Consider the following 21988-nt stretch of genomic DNA (forward strand, 5'->3'; position numbering starts at 1 on the left):
TTGCACCCTCACACCCACACTGTGAGGGGAGACACCAAAATGCAAGAAGGATGATCAGAATCCATGAATGAATAATGAAGATCCAGACTACTTTAGCCATTTCAGGGCCAGAGCCAGAAGAGTATTTAAAAGCAGTGCTTTTACTTCAGATAGAAAGCCCAATCCATGAGGAATGTGTGCTCAGGTGTGGAAGTAAGAGCTCAACTTCAAGGCAAACACTGCAAATTGAAACAATTATTCAATGTTGAAATCAAAGAAAATTATCCACTCACATTTCACACTTCTGAACAGATAAAAAGCTCTCAAGGAGAACATTTCCTTCAGTTTCTCTCCTGCTTAAATAAAAAAAAAAAAGATTAAGAGACATTCTAAACCCTGAATTATCTCATTAACGATACAACTGGTAAGAGTAACAGCAAAAATTAAGCAATTCCATTATTATTTAATTGCTTTCAAAAATGTATTGCCTTAATATTTATAATTGTCCTCTTAAGATTAATACTCCCGGTTTCCACCACCATTACAAACCATTTCTCACACTTACCCAACTTCCACGGAAGTTCACAAAGAAAAAAATTGGAAATACAACTTTGAAGACTTCTGAAGTAAAAAGGAAAGACACCATGTACATCCATAAATTATTTATTTCAAATCCTGCTCTCAGTTTACATTGTACATGAAACACAGACAATCCTGTAAGCATTCAGGATTGGCAACGTCCATTACGTCCAAAAACTAAATTCATCACACTGACACCAACATGCCAGTTAAACACAAGTAAACCGGAGAGACCCATTAAAAAAAAAAACCCAAAACTAAAAACAAAAACAAAAACCCACACAGAAGTAGCAAGGAACAGTATTGCTGTAGCCTGCTAGGACAATATAATCCAGAGCAATACCCTGCCTAAAGAACAAGTAGCCCAAAAGTCTCACTGATTCCCTCAAATTCCCATCTCCGAGCAGAAAGAGATGGCCCAGATCCTCTCTTTAAGAAAGTCAGGAGCCAAACCTTTGCTGTTGTCCAAACTCTCTCTCAGGATTTATTGGCAAAATCCCATTAATCCAACTGAACCTCCTTCTGCTGCCAAGATGATTTTGCAACTGTTTGTAAAGCTAATCAACCAAAACAGTGTCTTCATGCCAGTTACATTAAGCCATAAATGCTGAAGAACGTGTTGGCTATCAACTGTTGACACGGCACTCAAATGTGCTGAAACTGGTGAATGTTGGCAGGATATTTTGCCCTTGGATTAAGTCCCCACAGCCTCTCCTCCACACATTCAGGCGTATGTTCGACCACTTGTTTTAATGAGTCCTAACACAGCTTGAAAGAGAAGCTCCTCATTAGGTCCTTCTGTACAGATTCAAGCACATGCCTGCATTTGCACACATCCTCTGCAGCGCACAAAATTAAACATACACAAATGTTTTCACAAACCAGCCTTAAAATGCCTGGCAACAAAGCCATCAGTGCAAGATTGTCTCTGAATGATTCCCAGATAAGTAAATTAGAGTATCAGTTTGGACCTCAGAACTTCAGGTTGTCGTGGCAGGAAAAAGCGAAGACGCATGATGCTATGCAGTTAATAGAGTAAATCAATTTGCCTCTAAAACCTGGCAAACTATGACCAAAAATTTAACACTTTATTAAAAACATTATCAAATATCTGAGCACAGTTCATAGTTAAATGTCTTCTTTATTTTGAGCTGGTTTCATTCAAACTCAGACATTGTATTGACTTAAGTTTTACAGGTTTTTTTTTCTTAAAAAATCCTGCAAGGTAAAAAAAACCCGACACACACACAGACACAAAAACAGGAAACTATTTCCGGAGGGTTTTTTCCCCCCTTTGTCAAGAAGTGCAATTTTGCTTGTATGGTTCTTTAAACAGTTTTATCCATCAGTAAACCAATCCACTACACCAGGAATTGCACCAGATACATTAAGGTATCAGCTCTATCTAGCTTTTCCTATACACTGCTTAAGGTTATGAGAGATCTGTATGAAAATTATCCTTACAGTAACTCATCTTCACCAGTATAGGCAGGTCAGTAAACGTACCTACACTCTGTGAAATTGCCTATGACTGCTGGAGAACGGAAGTCAATAATATCTACAATTATACCAGTGAAATGTTTACATTTACTGTAACTGTCCAGCTTTTGCATACAAATGTATGTTCTGCTTCAAGCCACTGAGACTGTATGATTATACTGAAAGCCTATCATGGGAATACATTCTGAAAAAAATCCATAATTTAACACAGAACTCTGTTTTTTTATCTCACTGAACTTGACTCTTCCACACATCCTCCTGCACCACTTAAGACAACAGAACTGCTCCCTTCCCCCCCCTCCCCACTAGCACCAACATGTCAGCTCCAGGAGGAATTTCATAAAGAACTCACCTTTGGCTTAGTATTTCCTTCACTGAAAACCGTGAATTATGCTACCGGCTTTGGAAGGATTTTCAAAAGTTTTCTAGATTGACTCTTCAATATTTTGAGAAAACAAGAATATTAACAGATTAGGCTTTTAATAACTCCAAGAAAAGGGTTTCTCACAACTCTATTTCCTTTCAGCTGCAGCTGAAAGACACCCTGTACATCTTATCATTTGCCACAAAAATCTGGAAGTCTGTTCCCTTTAGCGTCCTCAAAAAGACTCATTTTATTCCAATTTGCTCACGTTTTCCATTGCAGAGTGCTGATTTATGTGGAAAAGTAGGAAACACCCAGATTACATGAGTTTTTTAGTATTCACTAGTATTTACCTGCCTTGAGATAGAAGAATGACCTAACCTACTGAGAAGACTTGTTATATATTAGAATTTAAAATGACACGGAGAAGAGTCAAAGTTTGTATTTAAATGCAAAAACGTTAAGACACTGCTCTCTAACTTGAAAACTTTCAAAACTTGAAATACAAGTTTGCAGTGTCTGTTGAATCAAACAACAAAAGTTAAAGCTTGTTTAACCACTTTGTTCTTACAACCACTATTTTACAAAGGAAAATCTTCAAACAGAAACAACACAGGGACAAGCACAGCAATGACACGGGTGGTGGCGGAAAGGAACTAACAAGCCACCCTGGAACCACTGCATCATGTTGCAGTGACGTACTGGGCAGTGTCTTACAATAGGAAGGTAATTCCTATTCAGACTTTTACTGACAGGTACAGGACTATCGTACAAAAGCATCTAGCTTCTTAAAAAGAGGAACTGAGGAGCTCTGATACACCCATTTCATTCCCAGAAAGACTATACTGAGAAATGAGGCTGTAACACTGTCCATCCTCCAGCATTTCTTCACATAACAATAGGCATAAATTATTACAAGATTAGTATCTACCCCAGAAAAATCTTACGTGAAATGCATGGACATATCTTTGCATGAAGACAAGTATTTCAGAATTTGTAATGCAAAAAATACAGCGCAAAACCCAAAGAGAGTTCTGAAAAATAGCTTTTACATATCAAAAACTCCCGGAATTAAAGAGGGATTATAAAGATAAGGTATGGTGCTAAGAAGTGATTTGACAAATTAATAATGGGTTATTTCCCTCGTAGAGGTTTACACATCTCACACCAGCATTTTGCTTTATGTTGTTACAATATTTTTATGGAGCATTATTTAAAAATAATATTTCAGTCAGAAGTCTAATTCAGAATTCATCATGTTTTACCCTAAATGGCCACTTGGAATGCTGTGAAACATGATTTGCAGCCAGAAGCACCAAGTACATAAATTCTTCCACATCAAAGGAGTAGTTTGTAAATTTTGGATGTTCTCCAAGTGTTGGGTGGTGTCCCTAGAAGAATGAAATAAGGCCTTTTAGACAGAAAAGAATTTCAAACCATCTTCCATTCAAAAAGCAAGAAAAAAAATGAGCATCTGCCATTTTAATTCATTATATCTGATCCACCGATCTGCTCTGAGGCAAAAGAGTTAGAAAAGTAACCACGTAACAGCAGGGCTATAGATGGCTTGGATTAATGGCCAATTAATTTCATTTCTCGTCTTCCCTCAGCCATTAACATCAAATGATTTCTTAATCACAACAGGGAAGTTAATTTGGTCTGAAGAGTGAAAATCATATTTCAAATATCAGAACATAGATAGGTAAAGCAAACTAACTGTTAAATGCTTCAAGTTAGAGCACCCCACCTTTCCAGCAGTGGCCATTTTTACCTGATCCTGAGGGAATACTTTATTCCTTTTTCGCCAAGTGATGTAGTGAATGCCTCTCAGCCTTGCCAAATCCAGATAACAACGTTCATCTTCACAATTGTACCTAGGGTCAGGCACAAAAATCATATTTACCTACAGAGATTATACTGAAGTTTACCAGTGAAGCAGGAAAAACCTGCAAGCCAAAACGTTTGCTGTCCAGTCCTAAGGCACTGAAACCATGGACAAATTCTGCTCCAATGAAAACAAGGGCAACTATCTGTTCTTAACACGCGCCCTGGGAGGCAGTTTGAGGCACATCTGCACATCAGACATAACCCTGTCCAGCTGCAGCAGCTCTTGGACATGTAAGAAAACCCCAGGTTTCTGAACTTATTTGGAGACTGGACAAAACACTTTCAAGCCAAGATTCTGCTGCAAGGCACCAGCTCCCTAGCCTTCCCACAGCAGGGGCTTTAAGCAGAATTTCCCAGGATGGAGAATTCAGCGCTCTCCTGACAAGCATTCTGCATTTTTGTTTAGTTCTATAGGAGTGTCTGTTAACAACCATACTTGGTGTTTAAAAGGAAGCTGCTACAGAAATTCAGGTAAAACAGAATGACACATAGCTGAGCTTGGCCAGCAAGCTGGTGCTCATGTCCTAGGCGCAGAAAGGAGTACAAAAACCTTCAGGGGGATCTTAAACACCCTGGGCACACACTTTATCTAATCAATTCCCTTGGATTGCCAAAATACTGTTAGATCTCACTCACCAGGCAGAATCTGACCAGTGAGGCTTTCTTGGTTTTTTTGCTATTTTCCCCAAGCAATTGTTGCCGAGGCTGCATTTTATTTGTACCACAGCATCTTAAGAAATCACAGGCTAAACTTGTATGATGTAGCGACACTGTACTTTATAAAGAAAGCTTCCTCATTTTTGATTCCCAGAAAAGAAGGCTACCAAAAATGAGGTCTAGATGAGGATGCAAGACAAACGTTCATAGTCAAACACTAGCAAGGGCGAGTGCTTCATTAACCCGTAAGAACAGATGTGAGCAGTTGTGAGTATAATAGAGGGAAAAGAGAAACAGACTTACAGTTCAAAAACAACAGCCCAGTCTGGTAGAAAGAGCAGATGGGTAAGTCCAGCTCCATGCATCCCAATGAATATATCAGAATTGTGGGTGATTCTCAATTGCTCTGAAAATTCAAGTTCCCTACAGACAACACAACAAAATGGTGATCTGGCATGCCTATCCATCTCAGCAAGAATCAGCTACATGTAGAAAAGCACAAAATTAACTTAAGGGAACACTGAAAGGGAGAATTGATTTTTTCAGGGAACAATACTAAGAATCACAAATGCTGCAGCCAACAATAACTCAGCATGGAATTAAAAGACATGCACACAGGTTTCAAAACTTCACAAGAGTCTGATCCAAAAAATTCATTTTTTTTTCCCCAGTTAAATTTTTGGGTGTTTTTGGTTTGGGTTTTTTTGGGGTTGGTTTTGTTGTTTTGTTTTTGTTGTTTTTTTTTTGGGGGGGGGGGGGAGTAACTTGCCTTTAAAAAAAAAACAAAAACAAAAAACCACAAATCCCCTTTAAAAAAAATCATCATTAAAAAAAAAAAAAAACAACCCAACCACCAACATAAAAGACCTAAACTGTTCTACTGTTCTTTACATAATGTAGAAGTATACAATTCCTGCCTAAAGATGGAGATATCCAACCTGAACTTATGCATAGAGCATCAAGCAGAAATAAGGAGAGCAGACTTTTTTCAGCTCCTGGAACTGTCACTCTCTCCTATCCTCTGACTGTAAGCTCCAAATAAAAGTATTCTCTTTAAATTATCAGGTGTTCCCCGAGCACAAAAGGGAAGAATGGACTAAAAACACTTAAATGTAAGAGAAGACAGACAACTGGAAAGGGAAATTACAGCAGGTTTCATTTGCATATGAACAGTTCATACATTGAAAAAGAAGAGAAAAACGTCCTCTCAGACTATTTGGAACAGAGCAGAAAGAAACTGGCTTAAACTGCAATAAGAAAGTTTAAAGTGCTTGAACTGCTACAAGGGCAGACACCAGGGAAACCCTTCTGCCTATGACGACAGCAACGCTGCAGGATAGCTTTGGAAATCTGTAATGCTGGATGGTACTGCAAACAGTTGACAAGCACAGGAATTGTGCAAGTACCACTTGGTCAAGCTTTCAGTATCCACTCACTTTTCTGTTATTAGACTGCTCAAGTGCTTTCACCAACAAGGGAATCTGAAGCAACTCTTAACTTCCTCATGCTGTCTCTGCTTTGGTCAAAACACTGATCTCTTGCTGCTGCTTCAGTTTCTCACTCTTCCTGCATGATCCATGGCAGTAACACTGAGTAGATGGGAGCTGTTACCATTTGGCACAGGCGTACACCACTTGGAAACTTCTTTTCTTCAAGCTGTGTCTTACTGGCACAGTGCTTAGTACATCTGGGCACCACAAATTGACTTCCAGTGGAGTCTTCGGGGGCCACCAGAGCAGCAAATAAGCTATTATTCACTATTAAACTAAGGGTCATATAAAATAAGACACTAGCATCATACAAGAGAAATCCCTGTTGACCCACAGTTAGTGCAGAGCGTTAGCAAAACCAAAAGGGTGATGGAAACACAGCTGGTTTTGGGAGAGAGGACAAAACAAAAAGAAAAGTGATTTCAAAACTTGTTCATCATACATTAGCTTTAACCTGAGCCTACTAACTCTAGAGATTCATTCCTAAGTAATGCATCATAGGATGGGAGTGCTTAACTAGCTCACCACCACTCCCTCAGTAACATCCTTCCTTTCTTAACAGTTCTTGGATTTTGCAAAGGTTACACATCAAGGCATACACAGCGTTGCCTACAAACGGCTTTCACCAGCAACAGGCAGCGTAAGATCACACTAGTTTCTTCTATCAACTTACGTACTTGTATTTGTAGTCTACCACTCTGACCTCCAATGTCGATACTGTTTTCAAAGCATTCACAAGCTAAGGAGAAATATAAAAAGACAATGACTTGGTGTCCTCCTTCCATTAATTCCTCCCTTGCTCTCCTGACCACTTTACACACTCCTCCTCCCCACCAGGAATTACGACGAGTAGACAGAACATGCTGTCGCTGCCACACAAAGGAGCAGTTCCCCTCCTTTTGTGCCTTCCCACATGAGATACATACGTCATTCCTGGCAGAGCACCCCTAGAGAGGAGATTCGCCTTCACTCTCAGAGGCTACTGTTGACCTTTAAATGTGCCAGGACCCAATCCTAAACCACTTAAACTAGTAGTTTTGCCAGGAATAGAGAAAAAAATGTGGTTGGATTTCCAAAAGATATTCCAATACCTAAAAAAGCAAATTGGTAGCAAGAAGGATTTTCAAGAATTCCTTAGAAGGTCAGACTCCTACTCACATGAGAAGGGGAACCGGGTTAGAGCCTAGGCTTCTCACCTAAATGGGCTTTTTGTAAGTCTCCAATCCATAAGCCAACAGTAGAGGGAGAAGCTATGTATTTTCTTTTACAAAAGAGCAGTAAAGATAAGGTTAACTTTTCCCTTTCTGCCATATACTCATTAGCAGAAAACACACTACATGTAGCGGTGTGTAGGCATGCACTGTGGACAGCCTAGCAGATAAGGCACAAATCTAGCCACCTGCACACTCTCTATTCTGCCACTGAGCTATTGCACCAAAGCAGCCCCAGTTTCTCCCTACATAAGGTGGGGATGATAACACCAATTCATTTTTGTCAGGCACTATGAGCTATGAATGAAGACAGGTTTGAAAACACTAGATATTATTGTTTTACCACAAGAGAAGCTACACTGCAAGTCCACCAAGTTGCACAATTTGAAAATGTGACTGAATATGAAAATTCATGAAGTTTTGAAGACACATACTCAGACACAATAGCTTATGCATTTTAATCTGCAAGCGTAACAGGTTTTTGTTAGAGGCTTCAGTGCTAGGGATACTATAAATAAAATAGATCATCTGAAAGCAAAAAACCCTAATTTTATCAGAAGCTCTGCAGTGCCTGTTAAGAGGAAATACTTTTAGTATTACATCTGTAGTCTTCTGCTGGATATTTAAAAAGGGCAGCAAGGTTCAGTGTCTGGTGGACAGAAACGAAAACTGGGTAGAAGACATATTAGAAGAAATTAATATTAGCATTAAACATATTTGTCCAAGATTTGCCAGCAGATAGATGTCTTGGCTGTAGCTGGAAAAAGCAAAGAATCAATTCCACAAGCAAAATTTAACTTCTGATAAATTTGTTCTGAAAACAGAAAGGGCCACACCTCATTCTGGTTTAATATTTTCCGGTAATCTGTACTGCGTGCAAGTATTGTGACTCGAATTTTCCCATCCTGAAAAGAAAAAAGCACCAGTGTATTAGCTATGAGGCAGATCTCACAAAAAAACCCCCAAACACTTCCATATTTACTTTGGCAATTATCTGAGCAACTAAATATATTCCTTCTCCATGTAATAGATGATGTAACCACCTTAAAATTCACATCATATTTCCCAAGAGATTAAGTGTCAAAAACTTTGTGAAGGTCTGACTATTAACAAAGAATAAAACATTTTCTGAAAGATTTATGTTGTTCAGTACAAAAAAAAAGCCTTTGTATTACACATTATTTGGCAGGTTTTGAATGTAGGAAGGCAGCTTTCAGGATGCCTTGTGCACAAGATCCTTGGAAAAAAAATATTTTACTTCTATAACAGTTCCTCCTTTTACCTCTTTAAATTAATTGTACTCACAGGGGTAAGTGTTCCAAGTGAAATAAAGAGATTTAACTGCATGACTCCCATTAGTGTCAGCAGGAGAAGCGTAACTAAATGCCTGTGCAGTGCTTTGGATGTGTGCCCCTCAGCGATAATATGTAGGCTACTCTCTAGCAAATACTTCAAGAAGCCCAGAACTGCCTTATCCATCAATGCAGCCTCTGCAACAATTTGCAAAAACTACCAGTGTGTACAAGAGAGAAGCCCAGGGCCAGACAGACAGTACCAGGCAAGGGTCGGAAGGACCAGGCTCAACCATTTCCTTCTCTGATCTGGGCTCAACGGTACCCAAGAGGGCTGATAAAGAACAAGCCCACTGCATTGCTCTGTGGGATCCCCTCTGCTGGGCCCAAGGACAGCACCTTGTCAGCCTGCTCCAGAAGGGACCACATGCCATGTACCTTGCTTAACTAGGAAGGACACAAAGGCCTGGAGCACAGAGAATGGAGACAGGGAAGAGATCCTAGGCTTGGAAGGAGGATGCTCTAAAGTCTGTCCTATGGAAATAAGACATGAGGGTATCTTTCACAAACATACACAAATGTTTGCTGAAGACCTTTTATAGAACAGGCTGACTTACTGGAAAAACAATCCCAAGCAACACAGGCAAGGACAAAAAGCGCATGATATGCTCTTATTCCCCACTGGGTCCAGCTTGCTAATGCTGTTTCTCTAATAAGAGCCATCAGTTCAGTATTACAATTTTGTTTAGTTATCATACCTTGGGTCCTTCTTGTGTGATATTTAACCTGTGTAACACATGCTGAGAAAATGCTCTAAATAGCCCCGTACCACGACAGCCAGATATCTGAAATTAGAAAAAAAAAGCAGCTGTTAATACAAAGTTATTTTGCTCAGAAAACCTCTCTTTGTGATCAGTCTTTTGCCATTCTTGTGGAAAAAAAGCCTAGTATCATGCATTGTGCTAAGCATGTCGCTATTCACTGTGACACAAGTGGCACTTTCATTTAGAAAGAAATATAACTCTCTCTAAAGTGTTACAGCCTGAATGCATGAGCTAATACCCTCGGGAAAGTCTGTCAGTGTACGAGCTCTTGTGCTCTGCAAAAATATCGGTAAGTTCACAGTGCCCACCCATTAAAGAGGGATAATATGCATCTCATGAGCTGTGACATAGGAGATTGCACATAATCAGTTACTATCAACACCTAAAGTAACTTCAAAATCCTGATCTTTATGGAAGATCATTTCATTCGGGATTGCACAGACCTTCAACACAGTACATTTCATGATAACTCAGCTAGATACTTGAAAGATTCATTACCTCAGGTTTTATACTGTCACACATGTATGTAGTTAACACAGTGGATGGAAAAAAAGGACTCACCAATGGTGTGTTATAAAACAAGCCATATCGCATTCGAGGCAGTAATGAGAAGACTGCTTCTTTAAAGCATACCTGTAAAGAAAGATCACAAGAAGTTACACTGTGCTGCTACCTTCCACTGACAGCTGACACATCCCCTGCTCATTCAGTGGGATCTGCTTATAATGAGCTAGCAATTACACGCTCTTGCCAAGAGCATCCTCAGTTCCTTGACTGTGCAAATGAACAGAACAAAGACAATCCTGATCCCAAAAAAGCTCTCACTTAGGATGCTACAGCACAAGTGTAGGAAGAGGTAAAAAAAACAAAAACAAAACCAGAACAAACATGAACTAAATAAGAGGAAAATCAGTTAGAGAGTAGAGAGTTTAAGACAGACTTTAAAGGGATTTAAGAAACTAAAATGAGCTCTAAATGAAAGGTTACATTTATGGGTTGGAGTAAAAATTCTTTTAATAACAAGCAGCAGGTATACTAACAGTTGCAGGGGAAGATGAGCACCTCAGTAGGAATCAGAAGATTTAGAAAGACAATATCATTTGAAAACCCTTAACTTCAGTAATGGGTCCTGCAGAAGTGAAACCAATACATAAATACCACCACTCAGAAGACAAAAAGAGTTAGGTCAATCTATATAAACCATAGACATGCCACAGAATTTGGTTACAGCTCTGTCTCATTTGTAAGGCAGAAAATTCTTATTACGCAAATTAAACATGCTTTCCTCTGAAACACCCATACCCACAAGCAGCTTGAGAAGCTGTCATACTCACTACCTAGTAACTATGAATTAAAAACAAAATATAAAATTTCATACCCTTTTGGAGTCAAAGGTTTTCAAGTGTATTATTTCATAGTCAGTAAATGCCTTCCACGTCTCACTGAACAGATCACCGTAGCCATAAGAGCTCTAGGAGGAAAGGAAAAAAAACACAAGGGCATAATGATTACATAAACGCATACAAAAACTCTTTTCATGCTTTACAAGTGCTGTATACAAGTTTTAATACACAATTTTTATGTGCATCACCACCACAGGACCTAAGACAGCCTCGCACAGAACACAGACATTACAGAACACCTAACCCTGCGTTTACAATGACAGTCAACTCAAAGTACCCGTCAGGTAGTTAATTTTCAAAAACACAGTTCTATAAATTAGCAATCTAGACAAGTTCTTCAGCAGTAGATTAGAATTTCTGAATTAGGAGAAAAGACTACCTTCTACTTCTGCCAGAGACAACAGAACACAAGTTAAATTTGAAGTAACAGAAACACAGGGATGGCAGAAGGCATGAACCTCTACTCCCAAGACTAAAAAAGCCACCTGGGAATTCAAGCGCAGCAGTAATGTTTGAAGTAAAAAGCCACAACAAGCCTGTTTCACATTTGCCTCTGTTTTGGGATAGTCACTGGCATATTGCACATGTATCACAAACTGAAGGCAATAATCCAATTTGATGGAAGAAACAGCCAGGAAACTATGTTTTGCATTACTCCGACAAGCTACCAAAAAGTTTCTCTACAAGGCAGCATAAAACTTGCCCCTTCGCAACAAAACTCCGTGGAATGCTTGAAGAACCATGTACTCCCTACAACACTGGCCTAGCAGCGGGGGCTCTTGCCTTCAAATTTGTAACATTTCCTACACAGAGGGCAAAGAGCTCTTGCTCTCTGAATGTAATTAAACATGACCTCAGTAGCCCTGGTGCCGATTCTCAATTAAAGCTTCCTTTCAACTCTGGAGCTGTTTCAGGCTGCTTGGAAAGTTATGTGGAAACATTCTCAACAAGAAATTTGGGAATAAGACTACAAACGAACACAGAAACCAGCAGATATCTAGTGAAGTCTAAAAGAAGCTAAAGGGCACCAGATTTCCTTCAATTGAAGGGGCACTTCCTTCCCTGTCCTTTGCCGTTAAGTTTTCAGGAATTTTACAATCCATTCTACTTTCTGGCCATCTGTATTACGAGAACTGCACTTCCAGGTCAGAAGCAGAGAATTGATCTTCAAAGCTGAAAGTACTATTTTGTAACCCTATCTGCTTTCCTTGAAAGCGCTTTATAAACATTGCTCTCCTCCATTTGCAGAGACAGTCTGCAAATTAACACCCAGTGGATTCCCTCCTCATCTTCTGCTTTGCTTAACCTACATCTAAGGGCATTACTGTTTAATAAGAGCAGTGCACTGATTCTACAGTACCTAGAAAGTATGGCCAAATTAATTACATCAAGGAAGAGGGATGAGCTCACGTCCATCTTTCAATCAGCACAGAGCTCATCAGCAGTTAGTTGGTGCCATCACCTGGTTGTACATGGTCATGAACGCAAGCTGTCCGAGCAGTTCAGGTTCATTTAGAACGACCGTACTGTGACAGTACTTACTTTGAATGGTACATTTGAACGAATTATTTGATTCAACAATGCGATAGAAGACAAAGAGTTGCTTTTCAAAGTAATTTCCAATGCTGTCTGACAACTGATCTTTACAGGAAACCATCAGAGCTGGATTAACAGGTCCCTGTATAGCATCTAGAGAGCTTGCTTATCTGGCAGGTGCATTTATTTTAGCTTTCAAAGTGTAAAAGAACTAAAAAAAAAAAAAAAAAAAAAAAGTCTTTTCTAGCCAAAGAGGCTTCTCATTAAATAGCAAGCAGAGGATATTTGCAGTTCTCTATTGAACATTAGTTGTCCTAGAAAACTCAGAATTGTATGAGAACAAGATAGGAGTGGGACAACGTCATAGTCAAGAACTGTGTTATTTCTGGACTTGATTATATGTTATCTGGCATACTACAAATTGCTTAGGTTTTCATTATTTAGTTTAAGGCTCTCCTACACAACTTAAACACTGGCCAGTAAAAGTAATTATTACACTTAAACAGAGTCATGGTTTCAACTCAGCAGTACAGCAGAAAGAGCTCAACTTAAAAAGATGTTTTGCACGTGTCACAGCATTCTAAGAGGTGATTGAGAGAAGGAACTGCAAGAAGGCTATTTAAAGGAATTAAGTATTAGACCCACTTTTGACAGATACATTTAAGGATTTCATGTAGTTTTCTTTATTACAGGCTGCACATTGCTGATTTAGAAACATGCAAGGCTGCATGTCCTTTTAAATACAGAAGAAACAGTTTTGAGTAAATCTCCTTTCATATTCTCAGAGAAAAAAAGACTACAGAAAACAGCATAACATGTTGAAATACTAAATACTAGAAATACAGATCATGCTTTTTTTGATATCACACCAAAAAAAGACATAATTATGTACTAACAAAGATGAGCTATGGGAGTAGAATTCAAACAGCACATGGTTTGTTGTAGAAAACCTGTTCCCTAACTATTGCTCGCACGTCTGTATTAACAGGATCCAAAAACTTACCAGTTCCACACGGCTAAGCCCACAAGAAAGCTAAGGATTGGCTACTAAACACTTCAGAGTCTCTACAAAGAAGAAACACAACTAATTATAAATATGTTAAAAGCAGACTTACAGTGTCCCACATGACTATGTTGACATCAGTACTGAAGGAATTATTGATGTGCTGTGTAATATAAAGATTGACGAAATCACAGAAGTGATGGTACATATTAACACCTGAGAAAGAAAGAATAGTTAGCAAAACACCAAATTACTCTCCGCACTTTTTATTGGTTCGTGCATTTTTTCCTTAGTAGTATCCTGCTTTTATATTAGTTTTCCCCTGCTTCTGACTGAATACTTCTTATACACCCTAAAAAAAGCAAACCTTTATAGGGAAGGAATCAAGGTAAGAAATCTGAAGTAAAACATGTTTTTAAAAAGTTCAAAGAAATTAGAAGAGCAGCCAAAAAGACAGTGTAAGAAAAAAAATAAAAATAAGCTTCACATGCTATTTCTCTTTACAGTCTGCAGCTGCTTCCTGACGCATATGAAAGCAACTACCACTTTAACAATAGCTAGACATACAGGAAACGCTAAAAACAGGCCTTGGGCACTGATCTTAGTTCTGCTTTATTTGGGTTAAGGGAAGCTCTGTCTGCAGGACTGCAAGACAGAACTTGTACTTGCACATGAGCCAAAGCCCAAGCAATTCCGCAGGTTTTTTCTCAGAGTGTTCTTGTTCATTCTTGGTTCCTTAAGCTAATACCTTAAGACCACGGTGCATAAAAAATTTCCATGAAACAAAGGAAGGAACGTAGCCCAGTTTTCTTGCTAGTGAGGACCAGATTCAAATTTTGAACCATGTGCACACAGCCCCTGTTTCAAAGCTTCTGACCAAAAAGAGCTGTCACGACAGGAACGAGCTGCCAGGCTTCCTGTACTGCTAAAACAGCAATCTTCCCACACCTCCCCTAAAACAAAGGAGCCGCACAAAAATCACCTCCTGAGCCACTAGACCACCCTGCTCAAAGGTACAAGTTGACAGCACAGCAACTCTCCCACAATAACTGTTCAGGGGCCTGCAACAACTCTGCTTAAAATACAAGCTACTAGCCTGCAGGGGAAGAGGGGTAATCCAGTTTACAGTTGCAGTATCACAGGGTCAGAATGCTGCAGACAACTATCCAGTTTAAACCACAGCTTCCCGTGCAGCAGCTTGTTTGTATGTCTACATCCTGAACACCCTCCTTCATTAACATTTGTCTGCAAAATATGCTGCATGAACAAAAAGGCTGATGAACTTCAAAAAGGGCCAGATACCACTGGCTGATTTCTAAAGATGCTTGGTGCTGCCCCTCTTTGAATACCACTTCTTCAATACACAATGAGCCCTCAACTACTGAGCACTTACTACAAGACACCCATACCTTGTGTTTCACGGTATGAAACCGGACATCTAGAAACACAGCCAAAATCAAACACACTGTACAGAAGTGTCTTTGGCACAAAGTCAAAGACTGGAAAAACACAGTCAAGAGAATGAATGTGCACGACAAGTGGCAGGAAATTTTTCTGATTTTTTTTTTAATCATCTGTGGGAAAATGTAAGAGTTTTAAATTTAAGTTTCCAAGTTCATCAATGGAACTATAGGGAAAAAAGGAATTAAAAAGTCACACCCTTTTTTTAAAAAAATCATTATTTCTACAGGTGAACTTGACAATCACAAAGGCATAACGCAGATGGGCAAGTTGGATACAGGCTTTTTTTACTGCAGTACTGCAGGATGAAAAAAACTAAGGATAACAATTACCTGCATCTAATTTCATGAAGTATGTTGGCTTTTCAACAACAACATCACACTTCTCTTCTTCTAGGGGCTTGAAGTCTAATGCAGTAAATGTCTGGAGTTCTGCAAACCTATAAAGATTCAATCATACAAAACATGGTTTGTCATTATCACACTTTAGATGTATGAAGTACATTTGTTTAAACTTAGTAAGTGTTCACTCAGTCCATTTGATTTAACAGCACTGCTGAAAGCTGGCAGAGTCTTGGCAATGATTTGAAATTGTAATGGAAGATTCTTCAGGTTATGAGCTTCAAGAGGTTAAACACCACCTTTGATCTCAGGAGCAAACAGCATCTTTGATCTACAAATCAAGGCAGAGGAGATGTAACAAAGAGCCTTAGAGCCTAGATCTGTGGGTCTATCCAACTTGATCTGCATTGCCAAAGACACTTCAGCAATATCTCCGTTGCTTTGGTCAGAATAATGAATGTAGATGCAGTATTTATTACTCCTGATCTAAACAAGGATGAGCAGTTGAGATGACAATAGCAGGTAAAGAAGAAAAGTCTTTTTTTCTCCTCTGCAGGTATTCTTAACTGAAATTGACCATCAATGCAAAATGAGGGGGGGGGGGGGCGGAAATGAAGACATGAGGAAAGCACAAAACTTAATTTTTAATATGGACCTTAATGGCTCCAAATCCTTCAAGTTTCATCAATTAATGGCAATGCAGCTTTGAAGTGCCAACATGTAACCTGTGACACTTAACCAGCTACCATAAACCACCCTCTGCACTGCCTACTCAGCCTGTAGACTGTCGCCCATTCCACGTTCCAAACACAGGCTCCCTGGGAACACCACGTGAGTGTATCCAGTTCAGGTGCTGCACTGGCCCCAGCATCACCAAGGACTGTGTGAACTAGCAGACAAGTGCAAACTCCAAGGCATTTCACAACAAAACAACTGTCTCCTCCTACAGGCAGACTAGGTGTAGAACCAACATCTTGTCCACAAAACATCTAAGTGTTAGAACTTCACAAGACATTTCAGATCTTTTGCTGCTCTAAATTAGGCAGGACAATTACTACAGACAGCATAGTTCAGAACATTCTGCATAGACATAATTACCTGAAGTATCTACTATGAACTCTCAAACTGACCTCAGCAAGGAGCAACTAACTCCTCAGCATGAAATCCCCTACACAAAGCTGCTAATGCCAAAGAAAAAAATAAAAAACAATCGGTAAGTGAACTTGGAAGCAGCCTTGACAAGTGATTCTTACCAAGACTGCAGCGGGCTCTTGCGCTGACCTTCAGCCAAAAATCCTTGAACGTCGAGGGTGCAATGACCTCCAATTTCCCCCTTCTGGAAAAAGTCTTCTTTGAACCTAATGCAAATTAGTAAAAGTCTATCAGCTTTTGTGCAACTGTGCTACAAATGCTTTGCAATTTCAATTACATACTTGAGCTAGTGCTGGTTAGTCTCAATGCAGCAATGTACTTTGTACATATTTAAAACCTAAGTATTTTCTTTAGTATAAATCAAACATTTCCCACAATTCCCAAATACAGCGGTGTCCTTGGAGTTCTACACATCAATTTAGAAAACAGCAGTAATCCACACAGAATGTTATTAGGAATCATTTTCACACACCCAAATGAGTAATTTGGTTAGATTTTGCTACACAATTATACTTACAGGAGCATCATTAGTTGGTGGTTGGGGTTTTTTTGTTTGGTTGGTTCTAACAACAATTCTCACCAAAATCCACCTCAGATTCCACAACCCAGTTAGTCATATAAAATTATTGTATTACATGCGAAGCATGAAGTGCAAGAACAGGCTTCACGAAATCAAATTGCCAACTAAAAGCACTGTCTAAATTAGCTCTTAGGACAGACTGAAAAGATGACAAAACCCATTCTGAAGGGTGTCAGCATCACAGTCATGAACCAGCTCTTATCAGGCCATGTGCCCAAGACACTAACTTGAAAGAGAAGGCAGAATGAAAAACGAGTGATGCCAGCATCAGTGGTACAAGTTTTTTTACCCAGTTTTCCACTATGTAGCATTTTAATTTGGGGTATGGAAGATCCCGGATCAGATCTCTCTTCAGTCTCACTGTATCTAAAAATGCAATTCCTGGTTCTGATATGAAGGCACCTAGAATAGGAAAGGTCTTCTCCATGCTTCATACAAAACCAATTCTGCTTTGCACATCATCTGATCAAGGAAGGATGTGACTGAAGGCACAGAAAGGATGAGACTGATGACACAGAAAAGTCTTCCTCTCTTTCATCAGAAGGGAGGATTTCAATCACCCATCATCATTTCATAAAACCAAGAGCTTCTGTTTTTAAATAACCTGTACTGCTGACAGCAGCGGCAGAGAGTAATCAAGAGGTGTAGATCTCAACAGGACTTCAGCAACATGTCTCTGGTCAACAGTAAAGCCCATGGCAACAAGCACACCAGCTTTGTAAAACAAACTCTGAAGTCCTTTTCCCCGCTATCCTTTGGTTTTACTATAACACAAGCAAATCAGAGACCTGTCATGGTTTCTCTTTACAGTTCGTAAATCAATGTACAAGTTTGTTGCTCTGCAATGCTGGAGATACTGAGAACAGGCCAGAGATGAATCTCCCTGTTAAGAAAAGAACAAATAAGACTTCATCAATAAGAAAAATCACATTTAAAAACAAGTGAAAAGTATTGTATTTATCAGAAATACCTACTCTTGCTGCAGGCTTACAATGGGTTTTCATTTCATTGAGCCTCTCTTGAATGTAACCGAAGTCAGCTTGTTTCCAGAATATCTGTTGGGCTGTCTCAATGTCACTTGCCCTGATGTATGCAGGAGAGAGGGGAAAAAAATATCAAGGTCCGTTGCTCAATTCTAGTAAAAACTTTTAACGGATAACATTTTTCCCACTGAAAGTGGAACAGAAGAGCCAGACAGTTTTTTATTGACATTTAAGATGAAAAACAGGAAGCAACTTATCAGCTACATGTTAAGTGAAAACATCAATGAAAAATTAAAGCTATTCTACTGTAAAAGGGTATTATTTTTAAAAAACTTTTTTTTCTTCTGTTTTTAAAGCTAAGAAAGGAAATCCAGTTATTTTAGGAATCTGAATTCAAGGCTAAATCAGAATAATGAAAACATTATGGCAGGAAGGATTTCAAACTGTGTTTTCTTCCTTAAAAAGTTAAATTTTTAAAATCATGTTGGAAGATGTATGTTATGTATAAATACACACATATATCTCCATCACATACATATAAATATATGCACATATAACCACAAAGAATCATCCTTTAAACTCTAGATATCACAATAATGTTAAATTCACAGCTAATACGAAAGTGAGCAGTATACTTTTTTTTTAACATACTTTAATCTATACAATGAAACTTACCATCCAGTTTCAACATAATCACACACTGGGTAACTGAACCTGTAATCTGATTTGCAAGATTTCTCATAACCCCAGCAGGATTTTAGCTTCTTCAAGTATTTCTGTAACACAGAATAACTGAATCAAGTTATGCAACAGCAAAATGGGAGACAAGTTAGTTGTGAGCTCATAAACTACCTCTTGCTAATAAATCTTGCACAAAAGGCTTTTGGTCTGATCTGTTTTCAAATACGAGTTTCAGAAACAGCACCCAGATTCTTCATGCACAACAGAGGCTTCAAAGAGGACACACATGCGCAGCAACATTATCTTTGTCTTTAACACATCTGATCCAGGCCGAGTGTACCACTGCTCCCACGCAGACTTTAGAAGCACTGGCTTCTGCAGTGTTGCAGAAAGCCAGAGAAGGGGAGCATAGCTCCCACCCCCAGCTCTACAAAGCAGCTCCAGCCGAAGACCATAGAATTGCTCCCCAGCCACATGCAGCACGGATCCTGCGGTTCACTGTCCCTGCTTCGGGTGAGTGAATTAAGTGCAACCACAGGATAAGATTAAATCAGTTTTTCATTGATTTGCCTATACTCTTGACACTTCAACAAAAGTACTACAGCATGCTAAAAATCACAGGCCTAGAAATTACTAACTGCACTTCGTTCAAACACCTTTCATGTGTGTAAGTCATTCAGATTAAGATCATCATTTCAAGTCTGTAACAACTAGAAGAGAGGGGATAAAAATCTTGCAAAACAGTATGTTAAAAATCCAGTCCTGTGACGACATCAGATCCAGGAAGAGGCCTGTACAACTGCTTCAAAAGCAACAATTCCAATTCCCAGTGGAACTGACTAATTGGTAAAGAGACCAATTCATCACCACCTTTAACTGCTATGACTCCAAGAACAAACCACCCCAACATCACATTTGAAGAAACGAACCGAAAAAAAAAGCAAACTTACTTTATATGGGCAATGAGAGTCCTGCTTACAGATGCCAGCAATATGCTGATTATTGTGTAGAAAATACGGAATATGCTCATCTGGTAAATTGATAGCTTTGTAGCTATATAATGGCTCTTCTCGAATGCTTTTGAGTTCAGTAACGTTTGCAGCTTGGGAATTAGCCAGAATTTCTCCCAGTAGCAATCCAAATACAAGCAACATGAACATGGCAACCTATGAGCTCTGGATTTATAAAAAAAAAAAAAAAAAAAAAAAAAAGACACAACGTATTTGCAGCATAGCGCATTTCAAGCATACAAGACATCATTCAGCCAAAGTGAGTCACGTACTCAAAGAATATGTACTTTTATTTCTGGGGTGGTTTCTTTTTCCCATGAAAAGTAAACTTTCACTAAAAGACTAGACTGTACAGCCTCAAGATTATCTTTGAATCATTAGTCATTGACGGTTATTATGAACCTCCAACTCACAGTCAAACTAAAATGGGTGTGTTTACTTTAGCTAAATCCCAAGAGATCCTGAGAGTTCAGATGTGGAAACTAAGTATAGAGCATATAACATGCAGTCAGCAGGAAGAAAATGTAGAAGTGTTGGGGGGGAGGGGTGAGAAGCAGAGGAATTTTAGTTTAAAAGTAAGTATAATACATTCTCCACTTTGGGAGAAACTAATCATTAGCTATGCGGTCACAGATAAATGGTCAAACTCCAGTTGGTTTCAAGGCTTCTTGTTTTTAGTAGTTAACACCATGATAAGGAAACTTTGAATACTGAGTTATATACTTAATTATGGGCCCCCACACACCTACATACTCTAAAGCAGACTGGATACCTTTCTGATAACACAGCCCCCTCGCCAGGCACCCCTGCTTTGAACCATTAAACTTCGTGAGAAAAAAAAAAAAAAAAAAAAGGGATGGCCTGTATCTAAAAGACCTTTTTTGGCATTATAATTTGCCAGAATTTGCATGCTTGCTTGCAAACCGAAGCCCTTAGCAATATTCCTACGACACAAGTCGTTTTACCTGTTTGGTTTGAGGAGAACTGCTTCAGATTTCCCAAGTGCAGAAACCTGGGGGGGGGGGGGGGGGGGGGGGGGAAGGAAAGCGGAGTTAAACACATCCTGCCGAGGGCGGCTCCTCGCAGCAGCCCTGCTTCCCGAGAACCGCCCGGCGAGGGGAGCAGCCTCCCTCCGGCTGCCCGGGAGCGCCTCGGCCCCGCCGGGATGCGGGGATCCCCGCACGGAAGCGCTCCCCGTTCCCAGTAGCACAACCCGCGGGGACGGGGGGATCCCACCGTAGGGACGGGGGGGTCCCGGGGGGACCGCACCGCGGGGTCTAGGGGAACTCGGGCGTATCCCACCGCCCCGCAGCCCAGCTCAAACCCACGGCAGCGCTGCGGCGGCCGGCTCCCCATCCGGCGCTGTCCCCTCGGGAAGGCGCCCGGCACCCAGCCCGCTCCGGACTGGACCCGGCCGCCGGGACCCGGCGCCAGGCCCGCAGCGCCCCCCGCCCGACCCCCCGCCCTGAAGCCGCGGCGGGCGCCTCACCTCAGCTCAGAGCCGCCGGCCCCGGGGAGCCCCGCGGCCCATGGGACCGGCCGCTTCTCCCGTTACGCGCTCGCCGACGGCCTTAATCCTCATGCCGCCGCGGCGGCTGGCGGCTGTGCGGGGCGGGGGCAGCGCGCACGGCCCGGCCCCACCAGGCTCCGCGGGGGAAAGGCGGCCGCCGGGGGAGGGCTGCGCCCCTCCTTCACACCCGCGGGGAGCGGAGCGGGGCGGGCGGCACCGCCACACCCCGTCCCGGCCCCCGCCGCGGGGAGCGACCGCGGCCTGAGGGCTGCCGCGCCGGGGCCCGCCCCACCTGGAGGCGGCGGGAGCGCCGAGCCGCCGGGGAAGGAGGGAGGAGCCCGGCCGGGCCAGGCCGGCGGCGCCGCTCGCCGGAAACCGGGCGGAGAGCGCGGGCCGGCCTCCGCTTCTCAGCGCCTCGGCCCGGCAGCCATCAGCTGGAGCCGGGGGGGGCCGCCAGCCTCGCCGCGGCCGGGCCGTGCGGCACCTGTCCGGGCGCGGCCCGCAGGCCCGGCGGGGGGCACTGGGGCAGCGGGGCGCCTTCTTCC

General features: G+C 41.1%; 1 protein-coding gene across 1 annotated transcript; it reads right to left on the minus strand.

Annotated features, from left to right (window-relative positions):
• Positions 1–626: 626 nt before the first annotated feature.
• EOGT (EGF domain specific O-linked N-acetylglucosamine transferase) lies at positions 627–21685 on the minus strand. The gene is made up of 17 exons (XM_055708836.1): positions 21423–21685; positions 20899–20945; positions 19874–20098; positions 18918–19018; positions 18234–18342; positions 18048–18142; positions 16781–16885; positions 15519–15625; positions 13838–13941; positions 11162–11254; positions 10345–10416; positions 9718–9804; positions 8504–8572; positions 7134–7195; positions 5270–5389; positions 4194–4296; positions 627–3813 (listed from the first exon to the last, which is right to left on the minus strand). The coding sequence occupies exons 3-17, from the start codon at positions 20081–20083 to the stop codon at positions 3667–3669; spliced, it is 1584 nt and encodes a 527-aa protein (XP_055564811.1). The 5' UTR covers positions 20084–20098; positions 20899–20945; positions 21423–21685; the 3' UTR covers positions 627–3666.
• Between the last annotated feature and the right edge of the window lie 303 nt (positions 21686–21988).

The sequence above is a fragment of the Falco cherrug genome, chromosome 4, assembly GCF_023634085.1.
Source record: "Falco cherrug isolate bFalChe1 chromosome 4, bFalChe1.pri, whole genome shotgun sequence".
Lineage (NCBI taxonomy): Eukaryota > Metazoa > Chordata > Aves > Falconiformes > Falconidae > Falco > Falco cherrug.

Excerpts from the sequence above, each read along its gene's own strand:
- EOGT (XM_055708836.1), bottom strand. The coding sequence starts at position 20,083 with ATGTTCATGTTGCTTGTATTTGGATTGCTACTGGGAGAAATTCTGGCT. Across the intron at positions 16,886-18,047 it reads GTAAAGAGAAACCATGACAG|GTTCAAAGAAGACTTTTTCC; the intron begins GTCTCTGATTTG and ends AATTTGCATTAG. Across the intron at positions 13,942-15,518 it reads CTTCATGAAATTAGATGCAG|GTGTTAATATGTACCATCAC; the intron begins GTAATTGTTATC and ends TTTCTTTCTCAG.